This window comes from Ricinus communis, chromosome 2 (genome assembly GCF_019578655.1).
Source record: "Ricinus communis isolate WT05 ecotype wild-type chromosome 2, ASM1957865v1, whole genome shotgun sequence".
Taxonomy (NCBI): Eukaryota; Viridiplantae; Streptophyta; class Magnoliopsida; order Malpighiales; family Euphorbiaceae; genus Ricinus; species Ricinus communis.
Window position 1 is genome coordinate 28201262 of NC_063257.1, and position 22915 is coordinate 28224176.

General features: G+C 30.3%; 1 protein-coding gene across 1 annotated transcript in view; it reads left to right on the plus strand.

Moving 5' to 3' along the window:
• The first annotated feature begins 1225 nt into the window (after positions 1-1225).
• The window catches only part of LOC125369311, a 47406-nt gene continuing 25716 nt past the window's right edge, over positions 1226-22915 (plus strand). The window contains exons 1-2 of the mRNA XM_048371330.1: positions 1226-1428; positions 1578-1692. Coding sequence (XP_048227287.1) covers positions 1226-1428; positions 1578-1692 — 318 coding nt within the window. The remainder of the gene's footprint in view (positions 1429-1577; positions 1693-22915) is intronic.

Consider the following 22915-nt stretch of genomic DNA (forward strand, 5'->3'; position numbering starts at 1 on the left):
CACACCCGTCTTGCAACCACCTAATTGGCAGCAACCATTTGAAATAATGTGTGATGCTAGTAACTTTGTGTTTGGGGATGTTTTGGGTCAAAGAAAGGAAGGTAAGCCTTATGTGATTTACTATGCTAGCAAATTACTTGATGATGCTCAGATCAACTACACCACTACGGAAAAGGAGTTGCTTGCTATCATTTATGCATTTGAAAAGTTTAGAGCATATCTTGTAGGGCAAAATGTGATTGTTTATTCGGATCATGCTGCTCTTAAGTATCTTCTAAGCAAGAAGGACGTGAAACCTAGACTTTTAAGGTGGATTTTGATGCTTCAATAGTTTGATTGGGAAATGAGAGACAAGAAGGGTAGTGAGAACCTTGTTGCGGATCACCTATCAAGGATTGATCAAGATGGACTAAAAAGGAATGATGATGGTTTCTCAATTAATGACACATTTTATGATGAACATTTACTAAGTGTGGTATCAAAGGAACTTACATGGTATGCGGATATTGCAAATTATCTTGTGAGTGGTGTTCTTCCTTATGAGTTAGATTATCGATAAAGGAAGAAATTTATGCATGATATTAAATTCTATTATTGGGAGGAGCCGTTGCTTTACAAGAGATGTGCCAATAGTTTAATTCGGAGATACATTCCTCAAGATGAAGCTCAAGATGTTTTGAGACATTGTCATTCCTTGGATGTTGAAGGACACTTCGATGCAATAAAAATGACATCTAAGGTACTACAATCTGGTTTTTGGTGGCTAACTTTATTTAAAGATGCTAGAGAATTTATTCTTACATGTGATAGATGTCAAAGAATGGGCAACATTACTAAGAAACATGAGATGCCCTTAAAAGGAATCCTTGAAGTCAAACTCTTCGATGTTTGGGGTATAGATTTCATAGGTCCATTCCCTAGCTCTTTAGGTTACAAGTATATTCTGGTCATGGTGGATTATATTTCAAAATGGGTGGAAGCATTGCCAACCGTTACTATTGATGCTAAAGCGGTCAAGAAGATGCTGAAGAAAATTATTTTTCCTAGGTTTGGTACTGCTAGGGCATTAATTAGTGATGGAGGTTCCCATTTTTGTAATCATATGATTGAGGCTCTCTTAGAGAAGTATGGAGTACCACACAAGGTTGCTACTCCATATCACCCATAAATAAGTGGGCAAGTTAAGATCAGCAATAGAGAGATGAAGTGGATCTTAGAGAAAACGATGTCTTCTTCACGAAAGGAATGGGCATTAAAGCTTGATGACGCTTTATGGGCATATAGGAAAACCTTTAAAACCCCAATTGGCCTTACTCCCTATCAATTAATTTATGCGAAATCATGTCATCTCCCCATTGAATTAGAGCATAAGGCATATTGGGCAACAAGGACTTTGAATTTTGATGTGAAGAAGGCCAGTAGGAAGAGGTTACTTCAACTTAACGAATTGGATGAGTTAAGAATGAATCTTATGAGAATGCTAAGTTATATAAAGATCATACTAAGTTGTGGCATGATAAGCATTTATTTAAGAAGGAATTTCATGAGGGTGAGCTTGTTCTCCTTTTTAATTCAAGACTCGAGTTATTTTTGGGAAAGTTGAGGTCACGATGGTCGGGTCCATTTAAAGTTATCAAAGTTTATCCTCACGATGCGGTTGATCTTGCCAATGCAAAGGGGGAATTTTTTAAGGTAAATGGACATCATCTTAAGCCCTACTTGATTGGTGATGTAATTCATACGGGCTGTTCTATCCCTCTATCTACACCATAATCAAATTGAGGTAAGGCCAAGCTATAAATCCTTAAATTTAGCATGGTAAGATTAACACATTTCTTTTCCTTAACTTTAATACATTTTTACATTCTTTGCTTTTATTTCATTCTACTTCATTTTGTTTACTTAGAGTCATTACTTCACTCTTTTCTAACCCTTATTTACCATATTATTTTTGCTTTAGATTACTTTCTTTGCCTATTTAGTTTAAGTGCCTTAGCATTAGTGTCAAAATGTAAGGTGGCGAGTCGTCACGAGTCGATGACTCGTAACAGAACCTAACGGCATCGAGTCGTCATCTAGGTGACAAGTCATCACATGTTGACGACTCGTCACAAAAGGCTTTACTGACGAGTCATCATACATTAACGACTCGTTCACTCATATTAATATTACCTATACTTGCATTATCATATATTTATCCTTATCATAGCATAGTTTAATTATTTGTTTTACGTGTTACACATTTTTCCTTTTTATTGTTCATTAATTTTTTTATTCTATTTATTCCTTGCCAAAATATAATTTCATAACTTAAAAGTTGTTTCTTTTCCAAGAATAGACATGTCCTTTCACATCTAAACACACCTTTTCACTATCTCTTACACCCCTACCTTTTACACCCCTATTACATCTATGTACACCCTTTTGACTAACCCAATCTCACATATCTTCATATCCAACGAGTTTCCATAACTTTCCACTATCTTCCATCTTTTCTTATTCTTTCACTTCTTATATACTTAAGCTTTCTTTCATTTTCTCTCTACATTACTCATAACCAAAAACCTTCCCCACTGTTCCTATTCTCTTGTTTTCATGAGGAAATAACCCCGTAATTGTGGTATAGTTATGAATATGAGAAAACAACACCTTAAAGGGGTTAATTTTATAATATGAGAAAACAACACCATAAAAGGGGTTTATTTATCGATATAAGAAAAGAACATCATAAAACGTGTATATTTATGAATTTTAGAAAATAAGCCCATAATAGTACTAATAATTTAATATGAGAAAATGACCACGTAAAAGTGGTATTTTTATCAATATAAGAAAATAACTCCATAAAACATGTATTTTTATGAATCTTAGAAAACAATCCCGTAAAAGTAGTGTAATTGCGAATCTAAGAAAACTGCCTCGTAGAACGGGTAAATTTTTTAATATGAGAAAACAGCCTCATAGAAAGGGTAAATTTCTTAATATGTGAAAACAACCCCATAATACAGGGATATTTATCAATCAGAGAAAATAACCGTGTAATTTTTTATATATGTGAGTATGAGAAAACAGCCCCTTAAATGGGTTAATTTTATAAGATGAGAAAATAACCCTGTAAAAGTGGTACATTTGTCCATATAAAAAAATAACCCTGTAAAATGTATATATTTATAAATTTGAGACCATAATAGTGCTAATAATTTAGTATGAGAAAATGACTCCGTAAAATGTGTATATATATGAATCCGAGAAAACAAACCCGTAAAAGTAGTGTAATTGCGAGCCTAAGAAAACAACCTCGTAGAACAAGTAAATTTTTTAATATGAGAAAACAGCCTTGTAGAAGGGATAAATTTTTTAATATGTGAAAACAACCCCGTAATACGGGAATATTTATGAATTTGAGGAAATAATCCCGTAATTGAGGCATATTTATGAGTATGAGAAAACAAACCCTTAAATAGGTTATTTTTATAATTTGAGAAAACAACCCCGTAAAAGGGGTATATTTGTCAATATAAGAAAATAACTCTGTAAAACGTGTATATTTATGAATTTGAGAAAACAACCCCATAATAGTGCTAATAATTTAATATGAGAAAATGACCCCGTAAAAGTGGTATATTTATCAATATAAGAAAATTACTCTGTAAAGCGTGTATATTTATGAATTTGAGAAAACAATCCCATAAAAGTAGTGTAATTTCTAGTCTAAGAAAATAGACTCGTAGAATGGGTAAATTTTTTAATATAAGAAAACAGTCTCGTAGAAGGGGTAAATTATTTAATATGTTAAAACGACCAGGTAATACGGGGATATTTATTAATCGTAGAAAATAATCCTGTAATTTTGGTATATTTGAGAGTATGAGAAGACATTCCCGTAAAAGTAGTATATTTGTCAATATAAGAAAATAACCCCGTAAAATTTATATATTTATGATTCTGAGAGAAAAACCTCATAAAGTACTATAATTGCGAGTCTAATAAAATAGTCTCGTAGAAGGGGCAAAATTAATTCATATGAGAAAACAACCGTATAAGAGGGGTATATTTACAAATATTAGAAAATGAGCCTGTAATACGAGGATATTTATCAATCGGAGAAAATAAACCCGTTACTGTGGCATATTTGTGATTATGAGAAAAGAACCCCTTAAATGGGTTAATTTTCGAATATTAGAAAACAATCCCGTAAAAAGGGTACATTTGTCGATATAAGAAAATAACCCTGTAAAACGTGTATATTTATGAATTTTAGAAAATAAGCCCCATAACAGTGCTAATAATTTAATATGAGAAAACAACCCCGTAAAAGTGGTATATTTATAAATATAAGAAAATAACCTCGTAAAGCGTGTATTTTTATGTATGTGAGAAAACAACCTCGTAAAAATAGTGGAATTGCAAGTATAAGAAAACAACCTCGTAGAATGGGTAAACTTTTTAATATAAGAAAACAACCCCGTAATATGGGGATATTTATCAATCAAAGAAAATAATTTCGTAATTTTGGTATATTTGGGAGTATGAGAAAACAACCCCGTAAAAAGGGTATATTTGTCAATATAAGAAAATAATTCCGTAAAACATGTATATTTATGAATATGAGAGAATAACCTCATAAAAATAGTGTAATTGTGAGTCCAAGAAAACAGCCTCGTAGAAGGGGTAAATTTTTTAATATCAGAAAACAACCACATAAGAGAGGTATATTTATAAATATTAGAAAACGAGCCCGTAATACGGGGATATTTATCAATCGGAGGAAATAACCCCGTAATTGTGGTATATTTGTGAGTATGAGAAAACAACCCCTTAAATGGGTTAATTTTATAATTTAAGAAAACAGACCCGTAAAAAGGGTATATTAGTCGATATAATAAAATAATCCCGTAAAGCGTGTATTAATGAATTTGAGAATACAACCCTATAATAGTGCTAATAATTTAATATGAGAAAATGACCCCGTAAAAGTGATATATTTATTAATATAAGAAAATAACCTCATAAAACGTGTATATTTATGAATATGAGAAAACAACCTCATAAAAGTAGTGTAATTGCGAGTCTGAGAAAACACCCTCGTAGAAGGGGTAAATTTTTTCATATGAAGAAATAATCCTGTAATACGGGGATATTTATAAATTTGAGAAAATAACTCCGTAATTGTGGTAAATTTGTGAGTATGAGAAAATAACCCCTTAAATGGGTTAATTTTATAATATGAGAAAACAACCCCGTAAAAGTGGTATATTTATCGATATAACAAAATAATTCCGTAAAATGTGTATATTTATGAATTTGAGAAAACAAATGATAGTGCTAATAATTTAATATGAGAAAACGACTCCGTAAAAGTAGTATATTTATCAATATAAGAAAATAATCCCATAAAATTTGTATATTTATGATTCTAAAAAAACAACCCCGTAAAAAGTGTATATTAATGGATATGAGAAAATAACCCTGTAAAAGTAGTGTAATTGCGAGTGTGAGAAAACAGCCTCGTAAAAGGGGTAAATTTTTTAATATGAGAAAATAACCACGTAAAATGGGGATATTTATCAATCGGAGAAAACAACCATAATTTTGGTATATTTGGGAGTATGAGAAAATAACCCCTTAAATGGGCTAATTTTATAATATGAGAAAATAGTCCCGTAAAAGTGGTATATTTGTCAATATAAGAAAATAACCCCGTAAAATGTGTATATTTATGAATCTGAAAAAACAACCTCATAAAGGTAGTATAATTGCGAGCCTAATAAAAAAGCCTCGTAGAAGGGGTAAATTTTTTAATATGAGAAAACAACCGAGTAAGAGAGGTATATTTATAATATTAGAAAACGAGCCGGTAATACGAGGATATTTATCAATCAGAGAAAATAACCCCGTAATTGTGGTATATTTGTGAATATGAGAAAACAACCCCTTAAATGGATTAATTTTATAATTTGAGAAAATAGCCCCGTAAAAAGGGGTGTATTTGTCGATATAAGAAAATAATCCCGTAAGGCGTGTATAATAATGAATTTGAGAAAATAACCCTATAATAGTGCTAATAATTTAATATGAGAAAAGAACTCCGTAAAAGTGATATATTTATCAATGTAAGAAAATAACCTCGTAAAACGTGTATATTTATAAATATTAGAAAACAACCCCGTGAAAGTAGTGTAATTGCGAGTATGAGAAAACAGCCTCGTAGAAGCGGTAAATTATTTAATATGAGAAAACAACCATGTAATACGGGAATATTTATCAATCGGATAACCCTGTATTTTTTGTATATTTGTGAATATGAGAAAACAACCCCTTAAATGGGTTAATTTTACAATATGAGAAAACAACCTCGTAAAAGTGGTATATTTGTCAATATAAGAAAATAACCCCGTCAAACATGTATATTTATGAATTTGAGAAAACAACCCTATAATAGTACTAATAATTTAATATGAGAAACTGACCCCGTAAAAATGATATATTTATCAATATAAGAAAATAACCCCGTAAAAGTAGTGTAATTGCGAGTCTAAGAAAATAGCCTCGTAAAAGGGGTAAGTTTTTTAATATGAGAAAACAACCCTATAATACGGGGATATTTATCAATCGGAGAAAATAATCCTGTAATTTTGGTATATTTGGGATTATGAGAAAACAACCCGGTAAAAGTTGTATATTTGTCAATATTAGAAAATAATCCCGCAAAACGTGTATATTTATGAATATGAGAAAATAATCTCGTAAAAGTAGTGTAATTGCGAGTCCAAGAAAATAGCCTCGTAGAAGGGGTAAATTTTTCAATATGAGAAAACAACTGCGTAAGAGAAGTATATTTATAAATACTAGAAAATGAGCCCGTAATACGAGGATATTTATCATTAGAGAAAATAACCCCATAATTGTGGTATATTTTGGGTATGAGAAAACAACACCGTAAAAGGTGTATATTTATCGATATAAGAAAATAACTCCGTAAACCTTGTATATATATGAATTTTACAAAACAACCTCATAATAGTGCGAATAATTTAATATGACAAAATGACCCCATAAAAGTTGTTTATTTACAAATATAAGAAAATAATCACGTAAAACATGTATATTTATGAATATGAGAAAACAACATCGTAAAAGTAGTGTAATTGCAAGTCTGAGAAAACAGCATCTTAGAAGGGGTAAATTTTTTAATATGAGAGCAAAACCCTATAATATGCGGATATTTATTAATCGGAGAAAATAACACTGTAATTTTGGTATATCTTTTAGTATGAGAAAACAACCCCTTAAATAGATTAATTTTATAATATGAGAAAACAACCCTGTAACAGGGTTGTATTTATTAATATAAGAAAATAACCACGTAAAATGTGTACATTTATAAATTTGAGAAAACAACCCATATAATAGTGCTAATAATTTAATATGACGAAACGACCCCGTGAAAGTGGTATTCTTATCAATATAAGAAAATAACTCCTTAAAACTTGTATATTTATGAATCTGAGAAAACAATCCCGTAAAAGTAGTATAATTGCGAGTTTAAGAAAACAGTCTTGTAGAACCGGTAAATTTTTTAATCTGAGAAAACAACTTCATAGAAGTGGTAAATTTTTTAATATGTGAAAAGAACCCCGTAATACGGGATATTTATCAATCGGAGAAAATAATCCCGTAATTGTGGTGTATTTGTGAGTATGAGAAAACAACCCTTTAAAATGTGTTAATTTTAGAATATGAGAAAACAACCCCGAAAAACGGGTATATTTGTCAATATAAGAAAATAACCCCTTCACACGTGTATATTTATGAATTTGACAAAACAACCCCATTATAGTGCTAATAATTTAATATGAGAAAATGACCTCGTAAAAGTGGCTTATTTATCAATATAAGAAAATAACCCCGTAAAACGTATATATTTATGAATATGAGAAAACAACCCCGTAAAAGTAGTGTAATTGCGAGTCTGAGAAAACAGTCTCGTAGAAGAGATAAATTTTTTCATATGAAAAAGTAACCCCGTAATTAGGAGATATTTATCAATCGGGAAAAATAACCCCGTAATTTTGGTATATTTGTGAGTATGATAAAACAACTCCTTAAATGTGTTAATTTTATAATATGAGAAAACAATCCCGTAAAAGGGGTATATTTGTCGATATAAAAAAATAACCCCGTAAGACGTGTATATCTATGAATTTGAGAAAATAACCCCATAATAATGGTAATAATTTAATATAAGAAAACGACCCCGTAAAAGTGGTATCTTTATCAATATAAGAAAATAACTCTATAAAATGTGTATATTTATGAATACGAGAGAATAACCTCATAAAAGTAATGTAATTGCGAGTCTTAGAAAACAACCTCGTAGAAGGGGTAAATTTTTTAATATGAGAAAACAATTAGAGGGCTATATTTATAAATATTAAAATCGAGTCCGTAATATGGGAATATGTATCAATCGGAGAAAATAATCTTGTAATTATGGTATATTTGTGAGTATGAGAAAACAACCCTTTAAAATGTGTTAATTTTAAAATATGAGAAAACAACCCCGTAAAAGGGGTATATCTGTCAATATAAGAAAATAACCCCATCAAACTTGTATATTTATGAATTTGATAAAACAACCCTATAATAGTGCTAATAATTTTAGATGAGAAAATGACCTCGTAAAATTGGCTTATTTATCAATATAAGAAAATAACCCCGTAAAATATGTATATTTATGAATATCAGAAAATAATTCCGTAAAAATAGTGTAATTGCGAATCTGAGAAAACAGCCTCGTAGAAGGGGTAAATTTTTTCTTATGAGAAAACAACCCCGTAATAAGGGGATGTTTATCAATCGGAGAAAATAACCCCGTAATTATGATATATTTGTGAGTATGAGAAAACAACCCTTTAAAATGTGTTAATTTTAGAATATGAGAAAATAACCCTGTAAAAGGGGTATATTTGTCGATATATGAAAATAACCCCGTCAAACGTGTTTATTTATAAATTTGATAAAACAACCCCATAATAGTGCTAATAATTTTAGATGAGAAAATGACCCCGTAAAAGTGGCTTATCAATCTAAGAAAATAATCCCGTAAAACGTGTATAGTTATGAATTTGAGAAAATAACCCTAGAATAGTGCTAATAATTTAATATAAGCAAACAACCCCGTAAAAGTCGTATATTTGTCAATATATGAAAATAACCCCGTTAAACGTGTTTATTAATGAATATGAGAAAATAACCCCTTTTACGAGGCTGTTTTCTCAGACTCGCAATTACACTACTTTTACGGGGCTATTTGCTTATATTCATAAATATACATGTTTTACGAGGTTATTTTCTTATATTGACAAATATATGATTTTTACGGGGTCATTTTTTCATATTAAATTATTAGCACTATTATGGGGTTGTTTTCTCAAATTCATAAATATACACATTTTACGGGGTTATTTTCTTATATCGAAAAATATACCCCTTTTACGGAGTTGTTTTCTCATATTATAAAATTAACCCATTTAAGGGGTTGTTTTCTCATACTCACAAATATACCACAATTACGGGGTTATTTCCTCAGATTCATAAATATCCCCGTATTACGGGGTTGTTTTCACATATTAAAAAATTTATCCATTCTACGAGGCTGCTTTCTTAGACTTGCAATTATACTACTTTTTACGAGGCTAGTTTCTTATATTCATAAATATACATATTTTACGAGGTTATTTTCTTATATTGACAAATATATAATTTTTACGGGGTCGTTTTTTCATATTAAATTATTAGCACTATTATGGATTGTTTTCTCAAATTCATAAATATACACGTTTTACCGGGTTATTTTGTTATATTGACAAATATACCCTTTTTATGGGATTGTTTTCTCATATTATAAAATTAACCCATTTAAGGGGTTGTTTCCTCATACTCACAAATATACCAACATTACAGGGTTATTTTTTTCGATTGATAAATATCCCCGTCTTATGGGGTTGTTTTCTCATATTAAAAAATTTACCCTTTCTATGATGGTGTTTTCTCACATTAAAAAATTTACCCGTTCTATAAGGCTATTTTTTTAGGCTCGCAAATACACTACTTTTACAGAGTTGTTTTCTCAGATTCATAATGTTTTATGGGATTATTTTCTTGTATTGATAAATATACCACTTTTACGGGGTCTTTTCTCATATTAAATTATTAGCACTATTATGGACTTGTTTTCTCAAATTCATAAATATACATGTTTTATGGGGTTATTTTCTTATATCGACAAATATACCTCTTGTATGGGATTATTTTCTAATAGTATAAAATTAACTCATTTAAGGGGTTGTTTTCTCATACTCACAAATATAACAAAATTATGGGATTATTTTCTCCAATTGATAAATATCCCCGTACTACGAGGTTGTTTTCACATATTAAAGAATTTACTCATTCTATGAGGCTGTTATCTCAGACTCGCAATTACACTACTTTTACAGGATTATTTTCTCAGATTCATAAATATATACGTTTTACAGGGTTATTTTCTTATATTGATAAATATATCACTTATAAAGAGTCGTTTTCTCATATTAAATTATTATCATTATTATGGGCTTCTTTTGTCAAATTCATAAATATACGCATTTTATGGAGTTATTTTCTTATATCGACAAATATACCCCTTTCATGGGATTGTTTTCTCATATTATAAAATTAACCCATTTAAGTGGTTGTTTTCTCATACTCACAAATATATCACAATTACAGAGTTTTTCCTCAAATTCATAAATATCCACGTATTACGGGGTTGTTTTCACATATTAAAGAATTTACCCATTCTACGAGGCTATTTTCTCATTTAAAAAATTTATCCGTTCTATAAGGTTGTTTTCTTAGAGTCGTAATTAAACTACTTTTATGGGGTTGTTTTCTCAGATTCATAAATATACACATTCTTTTACGGGGTTATTTTCTTATATTGATAAATATACCACTTTTACGGGGTTATTTTTCCATACTAAATTATTAGCACTATTATGGTGTTGTTTTCTAAAATTCATAAATATACCATTTTAAATATTTTTCTTCAAGATTTAGTTGATGAATTGAAGTATCTTTAGGATATGGGTTTCCAAACATATGATGTGTCTAGGAAGCATAATTTTTAAATGAGAGTAGCTCTTTTATGGACCATCATTAATTTTCCTGCATACTCAATTTTGTCAATTTTGTCGTGCTGCAGCACGGCTGGGAAACTTGCTTGTCCTTATTGTATAGGACATTTACAAGCATTCAATTTGAGCAACGGTTGAAAGACATCTTGGTTTGACAATCATTATAAGTTTGTCCTCCCTTGATCTTCCTTTTAGATGGAATAAAAATTGGTTCCTAAAAATAAAAAGGAGATATCACTGACACCACCTATAAGGAAAAGTGATAAAAAATTGACTCCTTTCAGGGCAAGTCTCAAAAATATTCTTTTACTACCTTTCTCAGATCTATACCGGTGTGCACGCAGTCCTGATGCAATCCATCAGGCAGCATGCTCTACCGCCATCTCATCCCGAGTCAATATGCAATCATAATATGAATGATGAGGAAAATGATATATAAATAGTAAATAGATAATTAATTTTCATAAAACGGTTATTTAGATGAATAATAGATAAATAAATAATTTAAATCTATAAATCAATTAATCGAAATTGCTATATAAAATTTTGGCATGACACAAGTATACCAAATATATGACTTTAACTCACAGTTCTGATGACCCCCTTGCTCTGCTCCTAAACCTCGGGTAGAGCGGGTTAAAACGATGGATTATCGAGACGCTTGATGAATCGGTTGACTCGCCTTCAGCCACCGAAGTCCGATCGACGATCCATGTGCGCCTACGGTCTCGAGAAAACGCGCAGACAATAATTCTAGCATCTGATTCTCTGATCCAGTCTCTGATCATTCAGATACATCACAAACACTTTCAACTGTCGATTTCCCAATGGAGTCAAATCGTTGCAATATTAGTGCCATTGGAAAGCTTGTGACAAGGGGAGTTCATCCATGAACTCCAATCAGCCATAACTCAATGGAGATGGCCGAAAAAGTCCAACATCCCAGCTGCCTAGTGTCATTGGAAAGTTGGTGCCCAGAGAGCAACGCTGTAACGATCTGGAACTAGATCACATGAGATATTGTCCACTTTGGCCCCATATTGGCCTCACAGTTTTATCCCTTTGGCGGGTTTGAGAACTTCCCACCTGGAATTTCTCTGAACCAAGCACGTTTAACTTTGAAGTTCCTACAACTCCATAGCCAAACAACCAAGAGGCGCATCATTTGATTAGTTCCAACTCTTTATATATATCTTATCAACTATTCTCGCCCCATTTCGATATGCAATTCGATTCATTCATGTATCCTCGTACCTTAGAGTGCTGCCATCTTAGAAACTTGCCAAAAGCCGCTACTTGTCCAGCCATCCTATCTTTGCCTCGATGTCCACTTCCTGCCTTGCTGGACCGCTTTTCCAAGTCAGGCTGTCACATACCCACCAGCTTCGGCCTGGTTCGTCCTTGAACCATACATCTACTAGAGGGATCTTGCTGTGATACTATTTATAACGACCTAGAACTAGATCACATTAGATATTGTCTGCTTTGGCCCCCACTGGCCTCATGATTTTATCCCTTTGGCGGGTTCGAGAACTTCCCAAGAGGTCCCCCATCTTGGAATTTCTCTGAACCAAGCACATTTAACTTTGGAGTTCCTACAACTCCACATCCAAACAACCAAAAGGCACCTCATATGATTAGTTCCAACTCTTTACATATACATTATTAATCATTCCTGTCCCATTTCGATATGTAATTCGATTTATTCATGTAACCTCATTCCTTAGAGTGCTACCATCCTAGAATCCTACTAGAAGTTGCTCCTTGTCCAGGCATCTTATCTTTTGCCCCGGCGTCCACTTCCCGCCCTCGTCGGACCGCTTCTCCAGGTCAGGCTGTCACAAATGCTCGACTAGAGACATTTAATCCGGCAATCTAAACTTCACAGCCTAAAGAGTTGAACACGACCTGGGCAAGTGTCAAAAATATTCTTTTACTACCTTTCTCAGATCTATGCCGATATGCACGTGGTCCTGATGCAATCCATCAAGTAGCATGTTCTACTGCCATCTCATCCCGAGTCAATATGCAATCATAATATTAATAATATGGAAAATGATATATAAATAGTAAATAGATTATTAATTCTCTAAAATGGTTATTTAGATGAATAATAAATAAATAATTTAAATCTATAAATCAATTAATTGAAATTGCTATATAAAATTTTGGCATGACACAAGTATACTAGATATATGAATTTAACTCACAGTTTTGTTGACCCCTTTGCTCTGCTCCTAAGCCTTGAGTGGAGCGGGCTGAAACGATGGATTATCGAGACGCTTGATAAATCGGTCGACTCGCCTTCAGCCGCTGGAGTCCGATCGATGATCCGAGCGCGCCTTCGGACTCGAGACAACACGTAGACAATGATGCTAGCATCCGATTCTCCGATCCAGTCCTTGATTATACCGATACATCATAAACAGTTTTAACCGATGATTTCCCAATGAAATCTGATCATTGTAAAATTAGTGTTATTGGAAAAGCTCGTGACATAAACTCCAATCAGCCATAACTCACTAGAGATGGCCGGAAAAGTCCAACATCCCAACTGCCTATACAAACCTTCCTTCGTTGGATCTCACTCCTTCGGCCACCATTACCACAGCTGCTACCCCCAAATGGAAGCCCACTCTCAGGTGAGTTGATCGCCACTAGATGCAGTTGTTACCGTCGCTTGAAAAGCCACGGACAATATCGAAGAAGCTACTGCCAATTCTTCCATTTTTTTTGGTCGCCGCCATGCTCGCCAACTCACCGCTGACCCGACTTCAACGCACGTCAAGCGAGCTCCTCCACCATCTGCCATCAAAGGCATCTCAAATTTCCCTCTTTCTCTTCCTCATCTCCTTCTTCTCCTTTCCTTTTTTTTTCTTTCTTTTTCTTTTCATATCGCCATTTAGTCCCTACATTCTTTAGTTAAAGATTATTAATCCCTGAAAATTCTTCTTAAACCCTCAATCTTAATATCACTCTTTTAATTAAGCCCTTGGTTGCTACCTTTAAGCCAAATTAAAATTATTATAAATAGAGAGTTACTTATTTATCCTTGCTTTTATATTTGATATTACTATAATGCCCTACTGACACTATTATTTACAAAAATACCAACCGATATATTTTCCACTAAAACCCCATTATTAATTCAACTATACTTTTAGCCTCCTCCTCAAATATAAATTTCAATTTAATCCTAAAATAAAATTAACTTAATTAAAATCCAATACCATCTTGCTAATTAAAATTTACCTTTTCCCTAAATAATTTCTTTAAAATAATTATTTTTATAGCCTCCAATTAGGCAAATTTAATTATACTTATACATACTAAATAACAAGGGTGATACTTACAAGAAGTAAATCACATTTTATATAATTCACTTAGCAAGTTCTTATTTAATTAAACATATTAAATACGGGTTAATAATTTCTTAAATTTCCATTTAACATTTAAAATCCTTTTTAGAATAGGATCTTATCAATAATCTGTCATAATTTATCTAATTTAAAAAATAAAATTCTTTACTCTAGTCACATTCATTAAATTTTAAAACTTCTAGTTTTATTTTATCATCATCACAATCCTTATTAGTTATTAGTTATTATTATTATTATTATTATTACTAAAAAGATAAATTTTGGGTATTACAAATATTATGCCTATAAATGATGAATGTTTATATTAAACATAAAATTTTTCTAATATGCATCATAAAAACAATAAAAGCTTTCATAAATAATCAATATTCTTATGACTTTTTCTGCAGTACACCTATGTGTAGTGTCCACCTAGAAATTGACATGCTATTAAAGGTAAACATCAGGTAAACTTTAACTTACTATAGTAGGTTACTTAAGTTGTAGCGGATTTTTATTTTATTATAACATGTGACTGATTAAGTAGGCAAAGTGAATTGGACTGATTTCAGCCCATAAAGAGTTAGACTGAAGGATCCAAATTCAGTTTTTTTGTAATTTTTCTATAACATAATTAGGTCCTCTATTTCTCTGATTTTTTACATTAATTTTTCAGAAATGGAAATGGAAGAAAATCTACCATTTTCTACTGACCTGGCTTCATTTTCTACCCTTTCATTTGAAGTGTTCTTACTTTGTAACTTCAGTATACTCTTATGTTTTTAAAAATATAAATAAATAAATAGGAGGGAAAATAAAAGGTCTTGGTGCAGAAATTACCCCAGACATCAGAAAAAAGAAAATATAATTCTATAAAACTAATATCTTAGTAACGAAGATTCAGAAGGGAGATTGATTGAATGCAGTCCACTTGGCATAAAATTTCCAAATTTACTTCTAGTTGTTCTAGTTTTTAAAATTTATCTTCTAGAATTTATTTTTTTTTTAAAATTAGAAATTTTAACTTTTCTTAAAATTATTTTTATAATTTGAAATAGCTAAATAAAAAGAATCATAAATTTTATTGTAAAAAGCTATGCCAAAAATGTGGGTTACAAGTGAGTGAGAAAGTAGTATAATATTAATGATAACACTAGTCTCAGGTAAATTCTTTCTCTTACAATACTTATAACTTGAAATCCGGTCCATGATTCTATATGGACTGAAGTTAAGAAGCAGCGTGTGTGTGCGCGTGGATAGGGAGAGAGTATAATAGCTTTTTCCTTCTTTTCAAATTGCAAAAGTCCCCGCTTCTTCAAATTTTTATTAATATTGTACTGTTTTAATTTTTTAAATTATAATAAAATAAATTAATAAAATCAATATTATATTAAAAGTTATATATTGACTAAATTTTTTATACATTTATAAGAATTATCCATTTATTTATGTGTTAAACGACTGTTATAATTATTTTACGGTCATTATTTGAAATATTTTTATTTGGACATGTATATTTATTTTTGAGACATTAGTTTTTTTTTAATTGTAATAAAATGAATGTAAGATTAATATTATATTAAAATAATACTTTAAATATATCTTTTTATATATTTATGAAAGCTAGCCGTTTACCCGTCTGTTGTATAACCGTCGTAATTATTTTAATTATAAATAATAATATAAATTAAATTTATATATAAAATTAAATATATCTTTTAATATTTTATAATTAACTAAAATATTTTGAAATAATAATAAATTAAATATTTTAACGTCTTTGTTATTTTTTTTATATTTTAATATTTTATCAATATAAAAATATAAAAATTATAAATAGATTAATGGAAAATATAAAATTATATATAAAATTGAAGTCTACGTGTCAATAATAACTACATGTGTTAAAATTAAAAATAATATGTATTAGAATATAGTAACACATGTCAAAATATTTTTATTAAACTAGATACATTCTAATTTTTTTTGTTCATTTACATACACTAAAATATTCATTTTCTATATGTATAATATCCATCAGATGTAATATTTTATAAGAATTAATTCTCTTTCTATTTAAATATTCATTATCTATTAACTTAATATTCATTAGTTTAATGTTCATATTCATTTTGTTTAATATATTATCCATCAGTGTTAATATTAATGTTCATTATCTAATACTGCAATGTTCATTATCTGTATATATAATATTCATAAATATTTTCAAATAAAAATATTGACTATTTATGAAAGTCTTTATTATTTTTGTGATGTATATTGAAATTTTTTTATGATTTATATAAACATTCATCATCTATAGGCATAATATTTATTACTTTTTCAATGGATATTCATCATTGATGAAAATCGTACACATGAATTCATTTAAATGAATCTATATAATATATACATAACATAAATTGTCCTTACACAATTGGTAAAAAAAAAAATCAGATTAAAGTTATACTACAAATATTTATATTGTGGTATACATATTTTCTCAACAAAATTAAGTTAGCAAATAATGAACATTTAACATTTTCAACAAAATTAAATTAACAAATAATGAATATAAATTATTTTTTTTAAAATTGTGTCAGCATCTGACGCGCGTCAGTGTCTAATGCATGTGTAAGACTTAAAACACAGATTTTTGTACAAGTAAAATTATGCCGAATGGATCCCTAAGTTCATAAAACTACATGGACAGGGGTACATCTTATAGTTTGCATATAAATTCCAATTGTTATAACATGGACCCCGGTCCATGAATCTATATTGACCGGAGTCCATAGTCCATAACACACGTGTGGTGTATTTTCTTTCTAAGATGTATAATACATTCTACTTCTAAAGTATATAATTCTTTATTATTTTTAAAATCTTTTAAATTATAATAAAATAAATTTATAAAAATTAATATTATATTAAAAATTATGCATAAACTTGAATTTTATGTGTCAATAATAAGTACATGTATTAAAATTAAAAATTATATGTATCAGAATATAGTAACACATGTCAAAAAAATTTTATCAGACCATGTACATATTAATATTTTTTGTTCATTTGTATGTACTAAAATGTTAATTTTCTATATGTATAATATCCATTAGATGTAATATTCTATAATAATTATATTGAAATATTCATTATCAGTGAACTTAATATTCATTATGGTTAATATTTATGTTCATTTTGTTTGATGTATTTTTCATCAATGTTCATTGTCTGTATATATAATATTCATTATGGTTAATATTTATGTTCATTTTATTTGATATATTATTCATCAATATTCATTGTCTGTATATATAATGTTCATTAATATTCTTAAATAAAAGTAGAGTCATTCTTTAGTGTACTCAGGTGTTCTATGCACCTAGAGAATTTCAGCTACTAGAAAATTTTTAATCATAGCCATTAGATTAAAGAACTTTCTATTGTATCAACTGGTAATATTTTCTCTATTTTTGAAACCTATAAACTGTTGGAAGTGTTTTTCACCACAATCTACTAATGGTGTAGAATTTTATCTCTTTTTCAACTATTTGGTCTACTTATCAATTAAATTATAACTGTTTAACTTTTTAATAATTTTCGCTAGTTATTTTTTGAAATTAAAATTAAAAATTAAAAATATAGTCCTTAAAAAATAAGTTTTCAGCAGAGTTTTCTTTCGTTGCTAATAATGATTTTGTTATTATTCAAGACAGATAAAATAAAAGTGAGTCAAGAAACTCAACTCATAGACGAGTTAAAATAACTCAAAAATTAAATTTTCTTTATAATCAAAAGCTAAGCTTGATGTCAAGAAACTTAAGTTTAAGAAATCAAGTTCATTGGTTATTGAGTCTGAGTCTCTGCCACCACTATCGGTGGAGCCAGAATTGGTAAGTTCTGTGTTTGATACTTTTTTTGAAGAAGATGTTGCTATGTTTCTGATGATGCTATCAAGAGATGTTTGGGTGAGAAATAACGATGCAAAACAAGGTAGTTATAATAAAGATGGAGAAAGATCAATTAATCATTTGTTGTTGATTCAAAAAGAGAGAAGATCATTAAAGTTAGCAAGATTTGCAGAAAGTTTAGATGTAAGTAATCTTATGGATTCTTCCACGGTTGCTATTGCTGCTACTATTGTTGTTACTCTTTTGAAATCTTATTTTCTAACAGGGCTTATAATCAGGTGTACTATTATTTGTGCCCTTGTGCTAGTACTTGTGCTTGGATTTATTTGTATTCGCTGCAAAAATAGGAGAAGAAAAAATAATATCCTGATCTAAGAGCAATTCAAAAATGCATATAAAGTGTTTGATAATATGTTTAAGAGTGTGCTTTTCTTGCTACTGTTCTTAGTTTGGATATAGCTTCTAATTCTCATTAATGAAAGCCTTTATTTTCTAACAAAAAAATTTACCAAAGTTGAATAAAAATCCTAAAGTTGTTAGAATGGCAATTAGTGTTTTGAGTTCAAAATCCAAAAGATAATGAAGCATCCATTTCCTGCGAAGTTTTAATTTTTTCCTTCCCTTTGAAAGAAAAATCTTCATTTCTTTTTTTTCTTTTTTTTCTTCATGGGATATATCAATGCTAAGAAGCAAAATCTATATATGTAAATCCCGTAATATAAATTATTTTTAACATATATAGACATTATGCTGATGTGATTTTTTTATTTTTAATTCATTATTTTTTATTTGAATTATTATATTTATATATTAACTAATATGTGACTACTATACTTACACAATAGTTCTAATTTAAAAAATAGTATGTTAACTAATGCATTACTTTTATAATTAAACGATTTTTAATCCTAAGATATATTAATTATGCTTTAATATTAGTTCATACAAATATAGTTGATATATTAATTAATAAATTAATAAATTTTGTTCATTTTGTATGATATATTATCAATTATATTTTCTTATGTTATTATATGTATTTAATTAATAGTATTAGTTAACTTTTATGCATATAAATATTTTCTAAATAAATAATTTTATTTAAATTTAATAAATTAATAATATTTATAATCAAAATAATAGCAACAATCATGCACATAATTAATATTTATGAATATTAGAGGTGACAAATCAAACCAAAGATGTCTTAAATTTTATTTATTTATATTTTCTAAATAAATAGATGATGAATTATGGATTGCACGAGGAGGATTACTCTTTCTTTTCTAGATTTTTGTTAATATATAATTTATTCTTATAAATTATGAGAATTGTAAAAAAAACAAGGGTTGTGCGTTAGATTGAGCTAAATTACTACTTGGTGCATTAGGTATTGGAAGTGTGATAATAAATAGGAAAAAAATGATAAGATTGCAAAAGGTTAAAAAGATAAAGTTAGGATTGGAATTTGAATTTTTGAACACCAAAAGTTTGGTAAGAGCAAAGCTAGTGGTTCTAATTCAAAAATATCTTTTATTTCTATCAATCTTTTTATATATTTATGTTTAATTTGATATTTAGACAGTGTAATGTTTTATTTTTTACACATTATATTAATTTCAATTTCATATTCATAACGAATACATCTTTCATATACTACAAGTAGGAAAAACATATATTCTAGGATATGATAGGTATATTTTTGTGAAGGAAGGGAGAAAAGTTACATTGATAATCTCTTTCTCCCAGGGAAAACCAAAGCTTCAACACGGTATTGGGATATCATTTGCAAGATTAAGAAGGGTGGGAAGAAGCCTGATTTTTCAGAGCCAAAATTATAGGAGAAATGGCAGCATCATTGGAACAAGCCAAAAGTGAAACGGATCTCACAGTTGTATGTAAAGAATAGGATGTTGCAGTCTAGTGATAGATCCAAGCCATCCACTCACATTGGAGGCACTACTACCTATTACGAGTATGGGAGACGACCTATAAGAATTTTATTAAAGTTAGTTTAAGTAACTTTATAAATTCTTATATATTTTACGACATTAATGTAGTATTTAAATAATATGTACTATTCTTTTAGACTACACAATTAGGTCGACTGCCTACTGCTGCAAAGTTATTTGTTCACCTATATACTAAGAATAAAGATGGTCATACTTTCATTGATCAGAAGTCCATATCTGTTCATGTAGGCTAATTCTATTTTTTAAAATAATCTGTATCTTATCAGTTATCTCTATTATATATAGCATTCCACTTTTTCTTTAAATGTTTGCTAGGATGCTCTTTAGGCCAGGCGAGAGCAGATGACACATGTAGATGAGACTTTGGATGAGAGTGAGATTTATCTCAAAGTGTTTGAGTTCTTTCTGCCATCTAATGCATCTTCAAGGACTTACCACACCAGCTATGAATAACATGTTGCTGAAATTACTTCACTATATGCGTCCCAAACATCAAAACATCACATTCTCGCTTATATTATGCTTGGATTTATTGAAAGCAACATGATTTCTTCCTTACGTGCGTGGATTTATGTCTTATCATACATGATCATCAAGCTAAGCCCCAATGCCACCAATCAAGCTTGTTAATTACATTCTTATGACTCCTTATGCCAATCCTTATGTCATCAGGAGTCCTCATGTATAGAGAAACAAAGAACGATGGAGATTCCTACGGTGCAAATCCTAAATCAGAATATTTGGGCGTGCCTCGATTCTCGGTGTTCTCTCTTTCCTCCAAAAGATTCGTGCGCGATCATTCTAAGAATGATATCAATACTTGATCAACTAATTTTCTTCCTTCGCATTTTTCTAAGCATTGGATCAGTGCTTATAATTATCGCTTCAACATGCTTTAACTCAAAACTGCTATTTATGCTCACCAAATAAAACCAAACCATTATACAAGACATAGATTAGAAAGAGACGAATAAAAGAAAAGAAAAATGGAGAACATACATAGGATTTCATATCTGATAGGGAAAGAAAACACAAGTTCTTTATTCTCTTCCATGGCTAAATGTATTGATCAAATAGAATTGATTTAAACATAAAGGTCGACAAAGAAAAAAAAAGAAAGGAATAACATGAGCAATAAGTCTAGGTTTGCTAGTGCGTGTCTTCATAAGTCTGCAAAGTTCTTGAAGAACATGTAACTTAATTCTCCACAAAGAAAGATGTTGACCAGTCAACTCTTCTCTAGTTCTTTATTTGACTTTAGTTTATTCATCTTTCTTTACAGGTTCTTTCAAGAACTTTGCGGACTTATGAAGACCCATACTTGAGAAGCTAGACTTATTGCTCATGTCCTTCCTTTCTTTGTGTTCTTTGTCTACCCTTGTGTTTACATCAATTCTATTTTATCCTTACACGTAGGCATGGAAGAGAATAAAGAACTTGTGATTTCTTTCCTTATTGGATACAAAATCCAAACTATGTTCTCATTTGTTCTTTTCATTTAGTCCTCTCTTTTATTTTATGTCTTGTATGATGGTTTGGTTTTATTTGGCCAGCATTAGCAGGAGTGCTGAGTTAAAGGGCATGGAAGCAAAAATCATAAGCATCGATCCAATGTTGGACAAATGTGATAAAAGAAATTTAGTTGATCCAGTACTGATCATAGATGAATCTTTTAGAGAAAAGAGGAATGCTGAGAATCGAGGCATGCTCAAATATCCTGATTCAGGATTTGCACTATTGGGATCTTCATCATTCCTTATTTCTCTTGGCACGAGGACTCTTAATGACACAAGGATTGGTATAAGGAATCATGGGAATGCAATTAACAATTTTACCGGTGGCATTAGGGCTTCGGTTGATAATCAAGCAGGCGAGACGTAAATCCACCAGCTTAAGGGAGAAATCATGTTGTTTTCAATAAATCCAAGCGTAATACAAGCGGGAATGCGAGCACTTTGATGTTTGGGATGCATATAATAAAGTACTTTAGATGGGAGGGTTATTAGGTAGCCCAACGCGAATTTCCCTTATTTTCATTAAGTTGGCTCATAAACTTTGGGACTACGATAATTGTTGACCAGTCAACTCCTCTTTAGTTCTTAATTTGATTCTAGTTTATTCATCCTTCTTTATTTATTTACTCATATTTAGCTTCTACTTCTTCTTATGGAATAAGGCTTTCGCACTATGGAAACCGCATGCAACCAAATATTTTAGGATAATGAGCATATAATTTCATTTTTCTACCTTGCTGAGAATAAAGTTATAGGTTTTTCAAGAACTTTGCGAACTTATAAGACTCGCACTATCAAACCTAGGCTTACTGCTCACATCCTTCCTTTCTTTTATGGTCTTTATCTACCAAGAACCCATTTTCGGCCCCTGCAGAGTCGATTTGGACTGTGCAGAGCCAACCGGCTATGTTCGTAGCTGAATTAGCTCTGCATAGAGTCGATCGGCTCTATGGGTTAAGGCATAAATCAATTCAA